The sequence below is a fragment of the Pseudophryne corroboree genome, chromosome 3 (assembly GCF_028390025.1).
Source record: "Pseudophryne corroboree isolate aPseCor3 chromosome 3, aPseCor3.hap2, whole genome shotgun sequence".
NCBI lineage: Eukaryota > Metazoa > Chordata > Amphibia > Anura > Myobatrachidae > Pseudophryne > Pseudophryne corroboree.
In genome coordinates this window covers 127,035,007-127,057,355 of record NC_086446.1, presented here as the reverse complement: position 1 = coordinate 127,057,355, position 22,349 = coordinate 127,035,007, and the positions used below count along the sequence as shown (strand labels likewise).

The 22,349-nt window shown below is 48.1% G+C and overlaps 1 protein-coding gene across 5 annotated transcripts in view; it reads right to left on the bottom strand.

The window, feature by feature from the left end:
* The window catches only part of LOC135054957 (mitogen-activated protein kinase 8), a 276,217-nt gene that overhangs the window by 40,353 nt on the left and 213,515 nt on the right, over positions 1–22,349 (bottom strand). For 4 of the 5 annotated variants that reach the window (XM_063958457.1, XM_063958459.1, XM_063958460.1 and 1 more), the window contains one exon: positions 21,882–21,953. The exons of the other annotated variant lie outside the window; for it this stretch is intronic. In XM_063958457.1, coding sequence (XP_063814527.1) covers positions 21,882–21,953 — 72 coding nt within the window. The remainder of the gene's footprint in view (positions 1–21,881; positions 21,954–22,349) is intronic. 5 annotated transcript variants of the gene reach the window in all.

Sequence of the window (22,349 nt, the reverse complement as noted above, 5' to 3'; positions counted from 1 at the left end):
GCCCAAGGAGACGGACATTTCGAGGAAAGGATTTTTGTTAACTAAGGGTGAGACACATACCAACTCACACCACAACACACCGTACAACATGGCATTCAACTAACCAGTTAACAGCATGAATCAAAAAATCAGCAACAGGCTGATTGAACCAAAACACAACTTTTGTGTAACAGCAGCAATAAATAAGGACAAGTAGTGCAGATAGAGTCCGCACTGGGACGGGCACACAACATCCTCTACGGACTAAGAGAAAAGGATTTACCGGTAGGTATTAAAGTCCTATTTTCTCCTTCGCCCTAGAGGATGCTGGGGACTCCAAAAAGGACCATGAGGTCTATACCAAAGCTCCAGACTGGGCGGGAGAGTGCAAATGACTCTGCAGCACTGATTGAACAAACATGAGGTCCTCATCAGCCAGGGTATCAAACTTGTAGAATTTTGCAAAAGTGTTTGAACCCGAGCAAGTAGCTGCTCGGCAAAGTTGTAACGCCGAGACACCCCGGGCAGCCGGCCAAGACGAGCCCACCTTCCTAGTAGAATGGGCTTTCACCGATTTCGGTAACGACAAACCAGTCGTAGAATGAGCATGCTGAATTGTATTACAAATCCAGTGTGCAATAGTCTGCTTAGAAGCAGGAGCCCCAATCTTGTTGAGAGCATACAGGACAAACAGCGCCTCAGTTTTTCTGATATGAGCCGTTCTGGCTACATACATTTTCAAAAGCTCTGACCACATCGAGAGACTTTGAATCATCCAAGGCTTCAGAAGCCACAGGAACCACAATAGGTTGGTTCATGTGAAACGAAGAAACCACCTTTTGGAGGAATTGTTGACGAGTCCTCAATTCTGCTCTATCCAGATGGAAAACCAAATAGGGGCTTTTGTGAGACAAAGCCGCCAATTCCAACACCCGCCTCGCGGATGCCAAGGCCAACAGCATGACCACTTTCCAAGTGAGAAATTTCAACTCAACCTTTTGTAAAGGTTCAAACCAATGTGACGTAAGGAACTGTAACACCACGTTAAGGTCCCATGGTGCAACTGGGGGCACAAATGGAGGTTGGATGTGCAGCACGCCCTTCACGAAAGTCTGTACCTCTGGAAGTGAGGCCAATTCCCTTTGAAAGAAAATTGATAAGGTCGAAATCTGCACTTTAATAGATCCTAACTTCAGGCACGCCTCCACACCATTTTTTGCAAGCTGGAGAAACCGACCCAGCTGAAATTCCTCCGTAGGAGCCTTCTTGGATTCGCACCAAGACACATATTTTCTCCAAATACGGTGGTAATGCTTCGCCGTTACCTCCTTTCTAGCTTTCAGCAGAGTCGGGATGACCTCTCTGGGAATACCCTTTCTAGCTAAGATTTGGAGTTCAACCGCCATGCCATCAAACGCAACCGCGGTAAGTCCTGGAACACGCACGACCCCTGCTGTAATAGATCCTCTCTTCGAGGAAGAGGTCAGGGATCTCCTATGAGTAATTCCTAAAGATCCGGATACCAGGCCCTCCGTGGCCAATCTGGAACAACGAGTATCGCCTGAACCCCTGTTCTTCTTATGATCCTTATCACCTTTGGGATGAGTGGAAGTGGGGGGAACACAGACCGACTGAAACACCCACGGTGTCACTAGTGCGTCCACTGCTATTGCTTGAGGATCCCTCAACCTGGAACAATACGTCTGAAGCTTCTTGTTGAGGCGAGACGTCATCATGTCTATTTGAGGATGTCCCCAACGACTTGTCACTTCTGCAAAGACCTCTTGATGAAGACCCCACTCTCCTGGATGGAGATCGGGTCTGCTGAGGAATTCTGCTTCCCAGTTGTCCACGCCTGGAATGAAGACCGCTGACAGAGCGCTTGCATGTTTTTCCGCCCAGCGAAGAATCCTTGTGGCCTCCTCCATCGCCGCCCTGCTCCTTGTTCCGCCTTGGCAGTTTATGTGCGCCACCGCTGTTATGTTGTCCGACTGAATCAGGAGGGGTAGGCCACGAAGCAGATGTTCCGCTTGTACAAGGCCGTTGTAAATGGCCCTTAATTCCAGAATGTTTATGTGCAGACAAGCTTCTTGGCTCGACCATTTTCCCTGGAAATTTTCTCACCGTGTGACTGCTCCCCAACATCGGAGACTCGCATCCGTTGTCACCAGGATCCAATCTTGGACCCCGAACCTGCGACCCTCTAGGAGGTGAGAACTTTGGGGCCACCACAGGAGAGAAATCCTGGACCTGGGAGATAGGCATATCTTCCGGTGCATGTGTAGATGGGACCCGGACCACTTATCCAACAGGTCCAGCTGAAAAACTCTGGCATGAAACCTGCCAAACGGGATGGCCTCGGAAGCCGCCACCATCTTCCCCAGCACTCGAGTGCATTGATGAATCGACACTCTTGCCGGTTTCAGAATTCCCTTGACTATGTTCTGGATTTCCATAGCTTTTTCCAATGGGAGAAAAATTCTCTGTAATTCGGTGTCCAGAATAATGCCCAAGAACGACAGCCGTGTTGTCGGAATCAACTGTAACTTTGGAAAATTTAGGAGGCAGCCATGTTGTTGCAGAACTGTCAGGGAGAGCGCAACGTTTTTTAGTAACTGCTCCTTTGATCTCGCCTTTATCAGGAGATCGTCCAAATATGGGATAACTGTGACCCCTTGCTTGCGCAGGAGCACCATAATTTCCGCCATTACTTTGGTGAAAATCCTCGGGCCGCGGAAAGACCAAACAGCAACGTCTGAAATTGGTATGACAATCCAGAACAGCGAACCTCAGGAACGCCTGATGAGGAGGATATATGGGGACATGCAGGTAAGCATCCTTTATGTCGACTGACACCATAAACCCCCCCCCCCCCTCACAGACTGGAGATCACTGCTCCCAAAGATTCCATCTTGAATTTGAATCTTTTTAAAAACAGATTGAGGGCTTTTAAATTCAGAATCGGTCTGACCGAAAAATCCGGCTTCGGGACCACGAACAGGTTTGAGCAAAACCCTTCCCCCCGTTGTGACGGGGGTACCGCAACAACGACTTGCTGCTGACACAGCTTGTGTATTGCAGCACACACTACCTCCCTTTCCAGAAGAGAAGCTGGCAAGGCCGATTTGAAAAATCGGTGTGGGGGCACGTCTTGAAACTCCAGTTTGTATCCTTGGGTCACAATTTCAAGCACCCAAGGATCCAGGCCCAAGTGAACCCAGACCTGACGACGCGCCCCCACCGGTGCGGACTCCCGCAGGGGAGCCCCAGCGTCATGCGGTGGATTTAGCAGAAGCTGGGAAGGACTTCTGCTCCTGGGAGCTTGCCACAGCTGGCGATCTTTTTCCCTTTCCCTTGCCTCTAGCAGCAAGGAAGGAGAACCCTTGTCCTCTTTTGAATTTATTACACCGAAAGGACTGCATCTGATAGTGAGGCGTTTTCTTTTGCTGTGGAGGGACAAAAGGCAGAAAAGAAGACTTACCCTGTAGAAACCAGGTCCGCGAGACCCTCGCCAAACAAAACTCCACCTTTATAGGTCAGAGCCTCCATAGCCTTTTTAGAATCAGCATCACCATTCCATTGATGAGTCCACAACGCCGTCCTAACCAAGATTGCCATGATCCCAAGAGGCCAATATCTCTCGCAGCCTCCCTTAGATAGACTGCAGCGTCCTTGATATAACCCAGCGTCAAAAGCACGCTATCCCTATCCAGGGAGTCTATGTCAGATGACAAGTTATCTGCCCATTTTTCAATCGCGCTACTCACCCATGCCGATTCTACGGCCGGCCTGAGCATTGTACCCGTAGTGACATAAATAGATTTCAAGGTAGTTTCCGGTTTACGATCTGCAGGATCTTTAAGGGCTGCTGTGTCAGGGGACGGTAGCGCCACCTTCTTGGACAATCGTGCTAGAGCTTTGTCCACCGTAGGAGTTGACTCCCCCCTTAACCTATCCTCAGAGGGAAACGGATATACCATATAAATTCTCCTGGGAATCAGCCAGTTTTTGTCAGGAGCTTCCCAAGCCTTATCAAAAAGAGCGTTAAGTTCATGAGAGGGAGGAAATGTTACCTCAGGTTTCTTTCCTTTAAACATACAGACCCTTGTTTCAGGGACAGCGGGGTCCTCTGTGATATGTAACACGTCCTTTATCGCCACAATCATGTACTGAATACTCTTAGCCACTTTAGGATGTAACTTGGCATCATTATAGTCAACAATGGAGTCGGAATCCTTGTCGATATTTGTGTCTGCTATCTGGGTAAATGAACGTTTCTGTGACCCTGAGGGGATTGTGACAAAACATCTCCCATGGATTGTCTCCATGCTTGGTTCTGAGACTCAGATTTGTCTAACCTCTTATATAATAAAGCCAGACTTGCATGTAAACACGCCACATATCTACCCAATCAGCAGTCGGCGGTGCCGACAGAGTCACTCCCACATTCTGTTAAGCTTCCACACCAGCCTCCTCCTGGGAAGAGCCTTCAACCTCGGACATGTCGACACGCGTACCAACACCCCCAAACACACTGGGCTATAGGGGACAGACCCACAGTAAGGTCCTTCAGAGAGACAGAAAGGGAGTTTGCCAGCTCACACCCAGCGCCTCACCGGTCTGAAGGAATTAAATAATGGCGCACACCTGTAAGCGCTTTTATACCAAGTAATCAACACCAAATTTTCACCCCCCCTCATTTCGTGCACCCTGTTACAGAGCCTTTGAACTCACAGAAGTAGGTCTGCTTCTCTCCCCTCAGTCCCACGAAGCAGGGAGCCTGTTGCCAGCAGTGCTCCATGAAAATAATAAACCTAACAAAAATCTTTTTTAGAGAAACTCAGTAGAGCTCCCCTAGTGTGCAACCTGTCCTCTGGGCACAGAATCTAACTGAGTTCTGGAGGAGGGGCATAGAGGGAGGAGCCAGTTCACACCCATTTGAAGTCTTAAAGTGCCCATGCCTCCTGCGGATCCAGTCTATACCCCATGGTCCTTTTGAAGTCCCCAGCATCCTCTAGGATGAAGGAGAAATATTGGCTCAGTTAGGGGTGGCGGCGTGCTGCGGTAATGGATGCTCACCATGGTGGGGCTTGCGAATAGTTCCCTCAGGAGCTAGTGTCCTCTCAGCGGGGAACAGGACCATTCAAGAGTCTGGCGCGGCGCCCCCCCCCCCCACCCCCCCTAAGTCCCACGAAGCAGGCATGCTGGTGCCATCCAGTCCTGCCTGAAAACAACAAACATATAAAATAAAAGCAGAAAACTCTTCAGGAGCTTCAAGAGACGTGACCGGCTCCTCTGGGCACATTTTCTAAACTGATTCTGGTAGGAAGGGCATAGAGGGAGGAGCCAGCGCACACTATCAAATTCTTAAAGTGCCCAAGGCTACTAGTGAACCAGTCTTTACCCCATGGTACTAAATGGATTCCCAGTATCCCCCAGGACATAAGAGAAATATGGTGAAATTAGCCTGTACCCCAACAAGGAGCAAATAAATGCTTGCTAACAGCATAAAGTATTCCCAGCACTTCACTTCTTTCACATTTTATGTCATGTCACAGCCTTATTCCAAAATGGAATAAATTATTTTTTTCCCTCAAAATTCTACACATAATATCCCATAATGACAATGTAAAAAAAAGTTTTTTGTTTTTTTTTTAGATTTTTACAAATTTATTTTTTTTAAAACGAAGAAATATGTACATAAGTATTCACAGTCTTTGCTCAATACTTTGTTGATGCATCTTTTCCAACAATTCCAGCCTCAAGTCTTTTTGGACATGATGCAACAAGCTTGGCACACCTATCTTTGGGCAGTGTCGCCCATTTCTCTTTGCAGCACCTCTCAAGCTCCTTCAGGTTGGATGGGAAGCATCGGTGCACAACCATTTTCAGATCTCTCCAGAGATGTTCAATCGGATTCAAGTCTGGGCTCTGGCTAGGCCACTCAAGGACATTCACAGAGTTGTCCTGAAGCCACTCCTTTGATATCTTGGCTGTGTGTTTAGGGTCATTGTCCTGCTGAAAGATAAACATTCACCACAGCCTAAGGTCAAGAGCGCTCTGGAGCAGGTTTTCATCCAGGATGTCTCTGTACATTGCTGCATTCATCTTCCCCTCTATCCTGACTAGTCTCCCAGTTCCCGACACTGAGAAACATCCCCACAGCATGATGCTGCCACCACCATGCTTCACTGTAGGGATGGTATTGGCCTGGTGATGAGCGGTGCCTGGTTTCCTCCAAACAGGACGCCTGGCATTCACGCCAAAGAGTTCAATATTTGTCTCATCAGACCAGTGAATTTTGTTTCTCATGGTCTGAGCTTCCTTCAGGTACATTTGGGAAAACTCCAGGCAGGCTGCCATGTGCTTTTTACTAATGAGTGACTTCCGTCTGGTCACTCTACCATACAGGCCCGATTGGTGGATTGCTGCAGAGATGGTTGTCCTTCTGGAAGGTTCTCCTCTCACCACAGAAGAATGCTGTAGCTCTGACAGTTACCATCGGGTTCCTGGTCACCTCCCTGACTAGGGCCCTTCTCCCCCGATCGTTCAGTTTAGACGGCCGTCCAGCTCTAGGAAGACTCCTGGTGGTTCCGAACTTCTTCCATTTACGGATAATGGAGGCCACTGTGCTCATTGGGACCTTCAAAAGCAGCAGATCTTTTTCTGTAGCCTTTCCCCGATTTGTGCCTCGAGACAATCCTGTCTCAGAGGTCTACACACCATTCCTTTGACTACATGCTTGGTTTGTGCTCAGACATGCACTGTCAAGTGTGGGACCTTATATAGACAGGTGTGTGCCTTTACAAATCATGTCCAATCAACTGAATTTGGACTCCCAATTAAGCTGGAGGAACATCTCAAGGATGATTAGTGGAAACAGGATGCACCTGAGCTCAATTTTCAGCTTCACGGCAAAGGCTGTGAATACTTATGTACATGTGATTTCTTAGTTTATTTTTAATAAATTTGCAAAAATCTCAAAACTTTTTTCACGTTGTCATTATGGGGTATTGTGTGTAGAATTTTGAGGGGAAAAATTAATTTATAACCATTTTGGAATAAGGCTGTAACTTAAAATGTGGAAAAACTGAAGTGCTGTGAATACTTTCGGGATGCACTGTACATATCCATTAGTGGCCAATAGCAAAATATTTGGGGCTCTTAAAAGGTTTCAAATGTTCGATATTTGCATTTTTTTTTTTTTAAACAGTCTAAGAAAGATAGAAAGCCAGTGTTCTTTCTGCATATAAATGCTCTGGATTGTTTTGGTGTACTTTAAAAACACCTGTAAATTGTTTTTTGTGTCATTTTAAGCAACTTTTAAAAGTGTGTTAAACACCTGTAACTCCCCCCTAAAAGTTTAAAACCAAATAGCAAAAAATTTGCTCCCGTCTGCGTTACTATTTAATGAAAACACATTTAATAAAACTTACATAGATGATAACTGGCAAATCAGGAAAACCAGAAAAAAAATGGGTTTTATGGTAAGAACTTACCTTTGTTAAAACTCTTTCTGCGAGGTACACTGGGCTCCACAAGGATAGACATAGGGGTGTAGAGTAGGATCTTGATCCGAGGCACCAACAGGCTGAAAAGCTTTGACTGTTCCCAGAATGCATAGCGCCGCCTTCTCTATAACCCCGCCTCCATGCACAGGAGCACAGTTTTTAGTTAACCAGCCCAATGCAGTAGCAGGAAAAGAGACGACAACGGTTAGTAGCCACATACACCACACTCTCACGACAGGAGAAGTGTCAGCGGCTAATGCCATACCAACCCAAAGAAGCTAAGTGCGTCAGCATGGGCGCCTTGTGGAGCCCAGTGTACCTCGCAGAAAGAGTTTTAACAAAGGTAAGTCTTACCATAAAACTCGTTTTCTGCTGCGGGGTACACTGGGCTCCACAAGGATAGACATAGGGGATGTCCTAAAGCAGTTCCTTATGGGAGGGGACGCACTGTAGTGGGCACAAGAACCCTGCGTCCAAAGGAAGCATCCTGGGAAGCGGCAGTATCGAAGGCATAGAACCTTATGAATGTGTTCACAGATGACCACGTAGCCGCCTTACACAATTGTTCAAGGGTCGCACCACGGCGGGCCGACCAAGAAGGTCCCACAGACCGAGTAGAATGGGCTGTAATGTGAGCAGGAACCGAGAGGCCAGCCCTCACATAAGCATGTGCAATCTCCATTCTAATCCATCTGGCCAAAGTTTGCTTGTGAGCAGACCAGCTCCGTTTGTGAATTCCAAACAGCACAAAGAGAGAATCAGATTTCCTAATAGAAGAGTTCTCATCACATAGATACGGAGAGCACGTACCACATCCAAAGTCCGCTCTTTGGAAGACAGATCAGGAGAAACAAGTGCCGAAACCACAATCTCCTGGTTAAGGTGGAACGAAGAAACCACCTTAGGTAAGTATCCGGGACGAGTCCGAAGAACCGCCCGGTCATGGTGAAATATCAGATATGGGGAACTACAGGACATGGCACCCAAATCCGACACTCTTCTAGCTGAGGCAATAGCCAGCAGAAACACCACCTTAAGGGAAAGCCACTTAAGATCATCTGAACCAAGAGGTTCAAACGGAGACTCTTGTAACTCCTCCAAAACCACCGACAAGTCCCAAGGAGCCACAGGCGGGACATAGGGAGGTTGGATACGCAACACACCCCGAGTAAAGGTATGCACATCAGGTAAGGTCGCAATTTTTCTCTGAAACCACACCGACAAGGCAGATATTTGAACCTCGAGGGAGGCCAGACGCAGGCCTAAGTCCAGGCCCTGCTGAAGAAAAGCCAACAACTTGGCTATACTAAACTTGGAAGCGTCATAATCGTTAGATGCGCACCAAACAAAGTAAGAATGCCAGACCCTATAGTAAATCCAAGCCGAAGCCGGTTTCCTGGCCCGCAACATAGTTTGAATGACCGCCTCAGAAAACCCTTTAGCCCTTAAGACGGAAGCTTCAAGAGCCACGCCGTCAAAGACAGCCGGGCTAGGTCCTGGTAGACACAGGGGCCCTGAACGAGGAGGTCTGAGCATTGTGGAAGTAGAATTGGACGCTCTGACGATAGGCTTTGCAGGTCTGAGAACCAGTGCCGTCTGGGCCACGCTGGAGCTATGAGAAGCAGAATTCCTTTTTCTTGCTTGAACTTCCGAATTACCCTGGGCAGGAGTGACACCGGACGGAACACGTACCTCCACAGCACCGCCAGCGCATCCACAAATGCTGCTTGAGGTTCACTTGTCCTTGCTCCGAAGACCGGAACCTTGTGATTGTGTCGAGATGCCATCAGATCTACGTCTGGAAGGCCCCACTTTTCCACGAGGAGTTGAAACACTTCTGGATGGAGGCCCCACTCGCCGGCATGTACGTCCTAACGACTGAGAAAGTCCGCTTCCCAATTCAGGACTCCCAGAATGAATATTGCCGATATGGCCGGTAGATGGCGTTCCGCCCAAAGTAGAATCCGTGAGACTTCCTTCATTGCCAAACGGATTCGAGTGCCGCCTTGATGATTTATGTAAGCCACTGTGGTGGCGTTGTCAGACTGTACTTGAACAGGACGGTTCTGAATTCAATGCATTGAACCTGGCCCAGCATTTAAGACCGCCCGCAATTCCAGAATGTTGATTGAGAGGAGGGACTCCTCCTTGGTCCACCGACCCTGAAGGGAGTGTTGCTCCAGCACTGCGCCCCAATCTTAGACCGGCATCCGTCGTCAACAGGACCCAGTTGGATATTCAGAAGGGACGGCCCCTGCACAATTGTTGGTCCTGGAGCCACCAGAGCAGCGACAGACGAACCTCCGGAGTCAATGAGATCATGTGAGATCTGATCCGGTGAGGCAGGCCGTCCCACTTGGCTAGAATAAGCATCCTGTATATCCATGTAGTCTTCAGGTTCCAAGGCCAGAACTATAGAGCGAAGGGTTTCCATACGGAACTTGGAAACCTTCACAAACCTGTTCAATGCCTTGAGGTTGAGAATGGGCCGGGAGGACCCATCCGGTTTCGGGACTAGAAACAGCGGAGAATAGTACCCCTGGCCCCTCTGTGCAAGAGGCACCTGTACTACGACTCCTGTGTTCAGGAGGGTCTGTACCACCGAATGTAGTGCGTTTGACTTTGTCTGTCCGGCAAAATCGATGAGGGGGGCGGTTTTTGAAGGCTATGGCGTAACCTCGAGTGACGACTTCCCGTACCCAGGCATCTGAAGTGGTCTTCAACCATTCCTGGGTATACCCTAGAAGCCGGCCCCCCACCCTGGGATCCCCCAGGGGGAGGCCTGCCCCGTCATGCGGCGGGCTTTTCGGTCTTGGAAGCTGGCTAACGGGCCGCCCAGGCTCTTTTGGGCTTTGGCTTACCAGGTTTGGAAGTGCAGGTCTGCTTGTTGTACGCCTGACCTTTTGCTTTACCTGAAGGACGAAAGGGGTGAAAGGAAGTACCTTTAGCCTTCGACACAGAAGGAGTGGTACTTGGCAGACAGGCAGTTTTGGCAGTAGCCAAGTCAGCCACTATCTTATTTAAGTCCTCCCCAAACAGAATATCTCCCTTGAAAGGGAGTACCTCCAGGGTTTTTCTAGAGTCCAGATCCACAGACCAGGATCTCAGCCACAATATCCGGCGAGCCAGGACTGACGTAGTAGAGGCCATGGCTGCTAGGATACCGGCATCAGAAGCCACCTCTTTAATATAGCGAGAAGCTGTGACAATATATGACAAGCATTGTTTAGCATGATCAGAAGAGATTTCAGCTTCTAACTCCAAGGCCCATGCTTCAATAGCCTCTGCAGCACCCGTGAAGGTGTAAATCGCTTTCAGACAACCCTCCACACGTTTATCCATAGCCTCTTTTAGAGACGTGACGGTAGTGACAGGTAGAGCTGAGGAAACCACCATCCTAGCCACATGTGAGTCTATTGGAGGAGGCGTTTCCCAATTTTTAGACAGCTCTGGAGCGAGGGGATAGCGAGCCAGCATCTTCTTTTGAGGCACAAACGTCGTACCCGGGCATTGCCAGGGTTCCTGACGTATATCCACTAGGTGGTCAGAGTGAGGTAAAACTTGTTTAACCACCTTCTGACGCATGAACCTATCTGGTTTCTTAGGAGGAACCAGATGGCTCGGGATCATCCGTAATCTGCAAAATCAACTTAATAGCCTCCAAAAGATCAGGAACATCCACTGGGGAACTATCCTCCCCATCAGCAGTATCTGTGTCAGAATCTGTGGGGTCAGTGTAAGTGCCGTCTTCATCAGACGAGGTGTCAGTGACAGCAGTGGATTGCGAGGAGATAAGAGCTAGCTTAGAGGACTCCTTGGGCTTGAGCGAGCGATGGTCAAACTTTTTAGTAGTCAGGGACTGGTTCAACTTCTTCAATTGAGTAGATAAATCGTCCGCCCACGGCGGGTTAGCTGCAGGGACCACATACGGTTGTACTGGCATAGGGGGTCCCATAGGGGGTGTTAGTTTATTAACTAGCGTATGTAGAAGCATGGAAAAAGCGGCCCACTGAGGGTCATTATGCACCTCCGTTGTCACAGTCCCACTGGGGGGCAAGGAGCCCCCAGAACCAGAGCACACAGCTGCTATATTCTCCTCATAGGGATCTGTGGCTTCAGCAACACTGGCAGTGTGTTCAGTCCCAGAACCGTTACCCTCAGAAGCAGACATGATATAACTTGCAGTATCAGGTAACACAGTACAATTGGCAGCAGCACAATGCCTCTTACCCAAACACCTGCGCAGTGTAATCAGCACTAGCAGAGATAAAGGAGAGATATGGTGACTAAAATCACAGAGAAAAATTAAGATTTTACTCACCGGTAAATCTATTTCTCGTAGTCCGTAGTGGATGCTGGGGACTCCGTAAGGACCATGGGGAATAGACGGGCTCCGCAGGAGACTGGGCGCTCTAAGAAAGATTTAGTACTACTGGTGTGCACTGGCTCCTCCCTCTATGCCCCTCCTCCAGACCTCAGTTAAGGAAACTGTGCCCGGAAGAGCTGACATTACGAGGAAAGGATTTTGGAATCCAGGGTCAGACATATACCAGCCACACCAATCACACCGTATAACTTGTGATAACTTACCCAGTCAACAGTATGAACAACAACAGAGCATCAAACAATGGATGCCAACATAACATAACCCTTTATTAAGCAATAACTATATACACGTATTGCAGAAAGTCCGCACTTGGGACGGGCGCCCAGCATCCACTACGGACTACGAGAAATAGATTTACCGGTAAGTAAAATCTTATTTTCTCTAACGTCCTAGTGGATGCTGGGGACTCCATAAGGACCATGGGGATTATACCAAAGCTCCCAAACGGGCGGGAGAGTGCGGATGACTCTGCAGCACCGAATGGGCAAACACAAGGTCCTCCTCAGCCAGGGTATCAAACTTGTAGAACTTAGCAAATGTGTTTGAACCCGACCAAGTAGCTGCTCGGCAAAGCTGTAATGCCGAGACCCCTCGGGCAGCCGCCCAAGAAGAGCCCACTTTCCTTGTGGAATGGGCTTTCACAGATTTTGGATGTGGCAATCCAGCCGCAGAATGAGCCTGCTGAATCGTGTTACAGATCCAGCGAGCAATGGTTTGCTTTGAAGCCGGAGCACCCAGCTTGTTGGATGCATACAGGATAAACAGCGAGTCAGTTTTCCTGACAACAGCCGTCCTGGTTACATAGATCTTCAAAGCCCTGACTACATCAAGCAACTTGGAATCCTTCAAGTCACGAGTAGCCGCAGGCACCACAACGGGTTGGTTCAAATGAAAAGATGACACCACCTTCGGCAGAAATTGCGGACGAGTCCGTAATTCTGCCCAGTCCATACGGAAAACCAGATAGGGGCTTTTACATGACAAAGCCGCCAATTCTGACACACGCCTAGCCGAAGCTAAGGCCAATAGCATGACCACTTTCCACGCGAGATACTTCAGCTCCACGGTCTTAAGTGGCTCAAACCAGTGGGATTTCAGGATACCCAAGGTGCCACTGGTGGCACAAAATGGGGCTGAAAATGCAGCACTCCCTTAACAAACGTCTGAACCTCAGGAAGTGAAGCCAGTTCCTTTTGAAAGAAAATGGATAGAGCCGAAATCTGGATCTTTATGGATCCCAACTTCAAGCCCATTGTCACTCCAGACTGCAGGAAGTACAGGAACCGGCCCAGCTGGAAATCCTCTGTAGGGGCCTTCCTGGCCTCACACCAGGCAACATATTTCCGCCATATATGGTGATAGTGTTTAGCCGTCACGTCCTTCCTAGCCTTTATCAGCGTAGGAATAACTTCATCCGGAATGTCTTTTCCCGCTAGGATCCTGCGTTCAACCGCCATGCCGTCGAACGCAGCCGCGGTAAGTCTTGGAACAGACAGGGCCCCTGTTGCAGCAGGTCCTGTCTGAGAGGCAGAGGCCATGGGTCCTCTGTGAGCATTTCTTGCAGTTCCGGGTATCCAGTCCTTCTTGGCCAATCCGGAACAATGAGAATTGTTCTCACTCCTCTTTTTCTTACGATTCTCAGCACCTTGGGTATGAGAGGAAGAGGAGGAAACACACAGACCGACTGGAACACCCACGGTGTTACTAGTGCGTCCACAGCTATCGCCTGAGGGTCTCTTGACCTGGCGCAATACCTTTGTAACTTTTTGTTGAGACGGGATGCCATCATGTCCACCTGTGGCAGTTCCCATCGATTTGTAATCTGCGTGAAGACTTCTTGATGAAGTCCCCACTCTCCCGGGTGGAGGTCGTGCCTGCTGAGGAAGTCTGCTTCCCAGTTGTCCACTCCCGGAATGAACACTGCTGACAGTGCTTGCACGTGATTCTCCGCCCAACGAAGAATCCCGGTGGCTTCAGCCATCGCTACTCTGCTTCTTGTGCCGCCCTGGCGGTTTACATGAGCCACTGCGGTGATGTTGTCTGACTGAATCAGCACAGGTTGGTTGCGAAGCAGAGGCTCCGCTTGACTCAGGGCATTGTATATGGCCCTTAGTTCCAGGATATTTATGTGCAGATAAGCCTCCTGACTTGACCACAACCCTTGGAAGTTTCTTCCCTGAGTGACTGCACCCCATCCTCGGAGGCTCGCATCCGTGGTCACCAGGACCCAGTCCTGTATGCCGAACCTGCGGCCCTCGAGAAGGTGAGCACTCTGCAGCCACCACAGAAGAGATACACCCTGGCCCTGGGGGATAGGGTGATCAGCCGATGCATCTGAACATGCGATCCGGACCACTTGTCCAACAGATCCCACTGAAAAATCCTTGCATGGAACCTGCCGAAGGGGATGGCTTCGTATGACGCCACCATCTTTCCCAGGACTCGCGTGCAGTGATGCACCGACACCTGTTTCGGTTTTAAGAGGTCTCTGACTAGAGTCACGAGCTCCTGAGCCTACTCCGCCGGGAGAAACACCTTCTTCTGGTCTGTGTCCAGAATCATGACCAGAAAGGGCAGACGCGTCGTAGGAAGTAGCTGCGACTTTAGGATATTCAGAATCCAGCCATGCCGCTGCAACACTTCCTGAGAGTGTGTTACGCTGATCAGCAACTGCTCCCTGGATCTCGCCTTTATGAGGAGATCGTCCGAGTATGGGATAACTGTGACTCCTTGTTTTCTCAGGATCACCATCATCTCCGCCATTACCTTAGTAAATATTCTTGGTGCCGTGGAGAGCCCAAACGGCAACGTCTGCAATTGGTAATGACAGTCCTGTACCACAAATCTGAGGTACTCCTGATGAGGTGGATAAATGGGGACATGCAAGTAAGCATCCTTGATGTCCAGAGACACCATAAAATCCCCCTCTTACAGGTTTGCAATGACCGCTCTGAGCGATTCCATTTTGAACTTGAATCTTTTCAGATAAATGTTCAGGGACTTTAAATTCAATATGGGTCTGACCGAACCGCCCGGTTTCGGTACCACAAACATTGTGGAATAGTATCCCCTTCCCTGTTGAAGGAGGGGAACCTTTACCACCACCTGCTGGAGATATAACTTGTGAATTGCCGCTAACACTACTTCCCTTTCTATGCGGGAAGCTGGCAGGGCCGATTTGAGGTAACGGTGAGGGGGCATCACTTCGAATTCCAGCTTGTATCCCTGAGACACAATCTGTATAGCCCAGGGATCCACCTGTGAGCGAACCCACTGGTGGCTGAAATGTCGGAGACGCGCCCCCACCGCTCCTGGCTCCACCTGTGGAGCCCCAGCGTCATGCGGTGGATTTAGTGGAAGCCGGGGAGGACTTCTGCTCCTGGGAACTAGCTGTATGGTGCAGCTTCTTTCCTCTACCCCTGACTCTGGCAAGAAAGGACGCACCTCTGACCTTCTTACTTCTTTGCGATCGAAAGGACTGCATTTGGTAAATACGGTGCTTTCTTAGGCTGTGAGGGAATATATGGCAAAAAATTTGACTTCCCAGCCGTAGCTGTGGAAACTAGGTCCGAGAGACCGTCCCCAAACAACTCCTCACCCTTGTAAGGCAAAACCTCCATGTGCTTTTTGGAGTCGGCATCACCTGTCCATTGCCGAGTCCACAGGACCCTTCTGGCAGAAATTGACATTGCATTTATTCTAGAGCCCAGTAGGCAAATGTCCCTCTGGGTATCCCTCATATATAGGACAGCATCTTTTATATGCCCCAGGGTCAGTAAAATGGTATCCTTGTCTAAGGTATCCAGCTCCTCAGACAGATTATCTGTCCATGCTGCTACAGCACTACACATCCAGGCCGTCGCAATCGCCGGCCTCAGAGTACCTGAATTTGTATAAACAGACTTCAGGATACTTTCCTGCTTCCTATCTGCAGGATCCTTTAGGGCGGCCGTATCCTGTGACGGCAGGGCCACCTTCTTAGATAAGCGTGTCAGAGCTTTATCTACCCTAGGGGAGGATTCCCAGCGCATCCTGTCCGTTGGCGGGAAAGGGTACGCCATAAGTAACCTTTTGGAAATCAGCACTTTCCTATCGGGGGAATCCCACGCTTTTTCACATAACTCATTTAACTCAAGTGAAGGGGGAAAAGTCAATTCTTGATTTTTCTCCCCATACATATAAACCCTCTTGTCAGGTACAGGGTTTTCCTCTGATATGTGCAATACATCCTTCATTGCTATAATCATGTAGTGGATGGCTTTAGCCATGTTAGGCTGCAATTTTTCATCATCGTCATCGACACTGGAGTCAGAATCCGTGTCGATATCTGTGTCAACAATTTTGGATAGTGGGCGCTTCTGAAACCCTGACGGTCTCTGCGCTGTAGGATCAGGCATGGGCTGAGACCCCGACTTTTATGCAAGGAGTTTACATTATCATTTAACACCTTCCACATACCCATCCAATCGGGTGTCGGAGCCGTCACGTCATTCATCTGCACTTGCTCTGCCTCCACATAGCCCTCCTCGTCAAACATGTCAACACACGCGTACCGACACACCACACACACAGGGGATGCTCTATGAGGACAGGACCCTCACAAGGCCTTTTGGAGAGACAGAGTATGCCAGCACACACCCCAGCGCTATACGACCCAGGAATCACACAGCAACTTAGTGTTTACCCAGTAGCTGCTGTATATATGATTAAAGCGCTAAATTTATGTGCCCCCCCCCTCTCTTTTTACCCTCTTTCTACCGTGAGTCTGCAGTGGAGAGCCTGGAAAGCTTCCTCTCAGCAGAGCTGTGGAGAGAAAATGGCGCTGGTGAGTGCTGAGGAAGAAGGCCCCGGGCTTCTGTCCCGCGATTTTGTGTAAAATTAATGGCGGGGGCTCATGCATATTACAGTGCCCAGCTGTATATATGCTGCTTTTGCCAGGAGGTAATCAATTGCTGCCCAGGGCACCCTCCCCTGCGCCCTGCACCCTAGTGACCGGAGTGTGTGGGTTAGTGTGGGCGCAATGGCGCACAGCTGCAGTGCTGTGCGCTACCTCAGTGAAGACAGGAGTCTTCTGCCGCCGATTTTGACGTCTTCTTGCTTCAACCAGCCGGCTTCTGTCTTCTGGCTCTGCGAGGGGGACGGCGGCGCGGCTCCGGGAACGGACGACCAAGGTTAGGTTCCTGTGTTCGATCCCTCTGGAGCTAATGGTGTCCAGTAGCCTAAGAAGCGCAACCTAGCCGCAGTTAGTAGGTTTGCTTCTCTCCCCTCAGTCCCACGTAGTAGAGAGTCTGTTGCCAGCAGCTCTCTGTAAATAAAAAAACCTAACTAAAATACTTTCTTATTAGCAAGCTCAGTAGAGCTCACTAAAATGCACCCAGCTCTGTCCGGGCACAGATTCTAACTGAGGTCTGGAGGAGGGGCATAGAGGGAGGAGCCAGTGCACACCAGTAGTACTAAATCTTTCTTAGAGTGCCCAGTCTCCTGCGGAGCCCGTCTATTCCCCATGGTCCTTACGGAGTCCCCAGCATCCACTAGGACGTTAGAGAAATACGTATTAAAGTGTATCTTTGTGAAAATCCTATATAAATATAAAACCTGACGTACCAAGCCCCCTCAGGTTATAGAATATAGGGATAGCAAGTTGAGTGAAAGACAGGAAATGGACACCACTCAGCTAGCTAATGCACACACAGATAGTAACCTCTGTAGTGTACAAACTGTGACTAACAATAAAACCGCACTGGACTAGCTTATATATATATATATATATATATATATATATATATATATAGCTATGTAGTCAATAGATATAACACTGCACAGTAAGAACTGGATGTATATCACAGGGTAATTGTACTAGAAAACCCTGACTAAATGCACTCTCTTAACTAACACTGTCTAAAAGGCAGGTAGAATACTTAAGTGTCATGTAAAGTCACAGCACTGACAACCAGGCGGCTTTACATAGGAGGATTTGCCCAAGCAGTCCCAGGAACAGTGAAGATGAGAGAAATGGCGCTCAGACACTGACAGGGAGTGAGGGAGAGACAGATATGCAGCTTCAGGGCGGGAACATTTACTGGAAATGGCGCCTTTGGGCTGGGGGAGGGGCTCCAGGTCTAAGCCTTATACTCCTGCTGGCAAAACCACCGGGTACTGTGGGCTCTTATAAAAATTGGTTTAGAGAGAAAACCTGACCTGCGCCCATGCCCTGGTGATCTAGTGGGATCGCCTGTACTGCCACAGTGTCCACCGCCAGCGCGCGCACCCAGCCTCCCACTGACAGCGCCGGATCGCAATAAAGTATGGGTCCCGCAAGCGGGACCCACTCACCACCTCCCGAATCGCGGCCACGCGATCCCGGAGAGCCCCCGTCGTGTGTGCCTGACCATGAAGAAAACCGGAGCCTCTTGCTGTAGTTACCCGGCAACCAGGGCTCGGGAGTGTACAGCGCCGCTGGGGAGAGCTGGAGCTGCAGCAGTAAATGTCTCTGACATTTACACACCGCTGCTGCCCTTGTAGTCTTCACTTTTTCTTTGAAAAAGCTCTTCTTAGGGCTGCCTGGAGCAGCCCCTCTGTTATGTGCCTGCTATCTGCGGCACCAACTACAAAACTGAGCTCCTGTGCAGGGAGGCGGGGTTATAGAGGAGGCGGCGCTATGCATTCTGGGAACAGTCAAAGCTTTTCAGCGTGTTGGTGTCTCGGATCAAGATCCTACTCTACACCCCTATGTCTATCCTTGTGGAGCCCAGTGTACCCCGCAGCAGAAATGTAACCGAATGTGCTCTCAAAACATTTTGATTACATATTCACATTATAGCTTATACCCCATTTCACACTGCAATCCCGGGTACAGCTCAGGTCACTGAACTGTTTAAAACTGTGTCACAGCGATTTGAAACCCCTTCACACTGCAGGTTTGACAAGGGATATTGCTGGGGCTTCTCCCCTGCCGGCGTTTGGTGAGGACATCTCCAAACACCAGTGAGTCCGCTCTCCATAGGGTTTGAATGGGACCTGGGTTACCCATTCACACTTAACCTAGGTCTTTCCAGGGGTGTGGTATAGAAGATCTACACTGTCTAGACAGACAGTCATTAGATCAACCCCATATGATCAACACGCATTAGATCAACAGGGTCAAAAGGTTGACATGACAATGATCGACAAGTTTTCTGGATGTCATTTTGTATATTTAACCGTATCTAAACACAATTTAAACGTGTACGCTCGCCACACTTCGGGCAGGGTAGCTCGCTCTGCTACCATTGCGCTCGCCACAGGTTACTATTCTCAATCTTAGTCTCCGTGGATAGTAACTCAAGCATAAGTTGGAAAAACATGAAGGAAAGAACAAAAACCTTGTGTCGACTATTACCCCCTTCCCGGACCAACTCAGGCAGCTACCTGGGTTGAAATGCTGGGGCACTTGACCTGGGTTATTTCACACCAAGCCGGGTCATTGGGTAACCCGGCAATAACCCTGGACACAAGCTTGGGGTGAAAGGGGATATATAAATATAATCGATATCTCAGTGCAGAAAAGAATTGTGTAAAAACTATAAGAATATGTTTAAATATAAAAAACCATACAACTGTAATAATTCAAGAGAGTTGACAATACATTAGCAGGTCCTCTCTCCATCCCCAAAATAAAGGGTCATGCCGCGCTCCACTTCTCATGTCCTACATTATTATCTCCTAAGATGAAACTGCTAAGAGTCTGCAAAGTTGAATACTGGGGGAAATAATGCATGGAATCTTCCACAAGCTTTCTACCTGTATCTCATTGCATTTGTTGCTGCCATGGAGAGGATTCTAACATCATCAAATGTGCAGGGGTGCCTCAAATAGCCTCAAAACAACGCACATGTGTATGGCCTCCTACAAGACTAATATCCACATCCATTTAGACGTGCTTAACTTTAAACGCATAATTTATGGTGCTTTACTAAAAGGGTACAGAGTCCCTAAATAGCACATTGAAAGAGTAGCTGATCCAAATGTGGCTCATCCGTGTAATTTTATTAAAACTGTGACCTTTCTAAATCTCATACCTGCAAAAACGGTTCCTGGAGTTCTCTCTTAAGACTTTGTGATATATTCTCATTCTATCCCTGCCTATTCTTGTTTGAGAGTTGCCCTAATCATGGCTAGATCTCCCATTATGTTTGTTCTGAAAGCTATCACTAGATTATACCACAGGAGGGTTCCGGTATGAATGGTCGACTATGTTATGGTCGACGGTCATTAGGTCGACCACTATTGGTCGACATGGACACATGGTCGACACATGAAAATGGTCGACGCATGAAAGGTCAACACATGAAAAGGTCTACATGAGTTTTTTTTACTTTTTTTGGTGTCGTTTTTTGCGTAAAGTGACTGGGAACCCCAACTAGTGCACCGCTTCGCTCGCCATGCTTCGGGCATGGTGCCTTCGCTCCGCTACCGCTTCGGTCGGCACAGATTACCGTTCCAATCGTAGTCCACGTGGATCGTAAAGTATGGAAAAGTTCCCCAAAAGAAAAAGAAAAAACTCATGTCGACCTTTTCATGTGCCGACCATGTGACCATGTCAATGTCGACCAATAGTGGTCGACCTAATAACTGTCAACCATAACATGGTCGACCATGTGAACGGATACCCCACAGGAGGGAGGGGGAAATTAATTAACATGCAGATATTATGTTGGTGGTCTGGAGAGGGGATTGAAATTGAATAAAGAATGCCGAAATTAATCAAAGACACGTTTGGGATACATAAGTTTATCCTGAAATTTGACCATGAGAGAGACTAAAGTCCCAAGTAATTTGCCACCAACACTGTGACCCTGGCTGGGCATGAGCCAAAATGCACTGGGTACAGGATTTAACTTCTTTGCTGCCAAAAGTATTAACAATCGCACACGCTAAGTATTCCAGAGGAAGAAATACAGATGGAGCCTCGCTCATCTTGCCTTCTCTGCTGCGCCTAGGTGCACCATGGTTTAACAACATACACCTTTCATCTATTGTTCTCAGCTGCAATACAATACAGAGAGAACAATTCAGCAAGGGATTAAGTCATTACAACAGGGGATTAAGTCTGACTGCCCTGGTTTAGTTAATCCTATTAAAAGGTAAAGATGAAGAGGGCTCCATCTGTACTCTGTGCAGAGATGTCCCACTGTCTTCACATCTTCCCCAATGCCTTACTGACAGCTTCTATTTCCATTTCTAAGGCTGTTACGCCGTTCTTTACACGTACCTGAGAATGATCTTTTACCAGCCTTTGTTAGGGAAGACATCCTGCAACTCTAATGCCTCCATATCTCTCTACTCTACTGACCATACCAGCCAATCATCACGCTTAAGAGATTTCAAACAGCATGCAAATATCCTACACTGTTTTTATATCTTATGCAATACTATTGTATAGCAACAATAACACATCACACAAAGAATGGGTCTTAGTTCCAATTTATTTGATATATGCTGGATATTCGTTCCCTGTGCATATGTCTGTACTGGTCCTAACAAACTGTATCAAATAAAATAAACATAATGAAATTATGAAGTAATTTACAGCAAAGCATGACTGCCGCAATAAGCTGCTTTTAAAAAAAACACAATACCTTTCATTTTGTTAGTAAATTTGTTATTGAAAGGGTAACCGGAAGTGAGAGACAAGTGTCTTATAAATGGCCCAGAATGGTTGTCTCACGACATTTTGTACCAAGTGAGCCCAAACATGCTAGTGCCTCACCACCTGGAGCCACGCTAAAAGACCGTGGCTGTGATTTCATCTTGCTGCAAATGAGAACACAGAAACCCTGGGCAGTGAAGCCACAATACATACAATCACATCTCATGTTCCCTTTTACTTACTATGACATCATTAGTGTGTTTATGGGAGGAAGTGAGCTTACAGAGTAACTTGGTGTAAATCAGTGGTACATCGTAGTATCCTCTAGGTTTGGGAAGGGGGAACAGTGGTTTGTAAGAGCCAATGGGAAGGATACGGTCTGAGCCGGGGAATAACACACCACCTTTGATCATCTCTCCCAAGATGCACCCCACTGACCAAATGTCAACTGAAAACAGAACGTAAGGCAATTAGCAGGGAGCAGCCTTATATGGAGCACCAGATAGAGGGGGGAAAGGGGGAGAGTGACCAAATAAAATGCATCATTTACACTGAAAGCTCTGTCACTTGGCTGCAGACATCAACCGTGTTGAACTGCTCTGTCACCTGACATCTATTAAGTTATAAACCCACCCCCCCCCCCCCACCAATTTTTTTTTTTTTAAATCTTTAGTTGTTCTAGTATTTTTGATATTGATAATGAAATAACTTTTTTTTAACTAATTAGGTGCAAGTAGTTAGCTACATTTGATTTACAATCTACAATTACAGGACGATAGGCCATATTATTCTACTTAACATTCCTAAAGGGCAAATCAATTAGCGGTGAGGGTAGCAAAGTGCA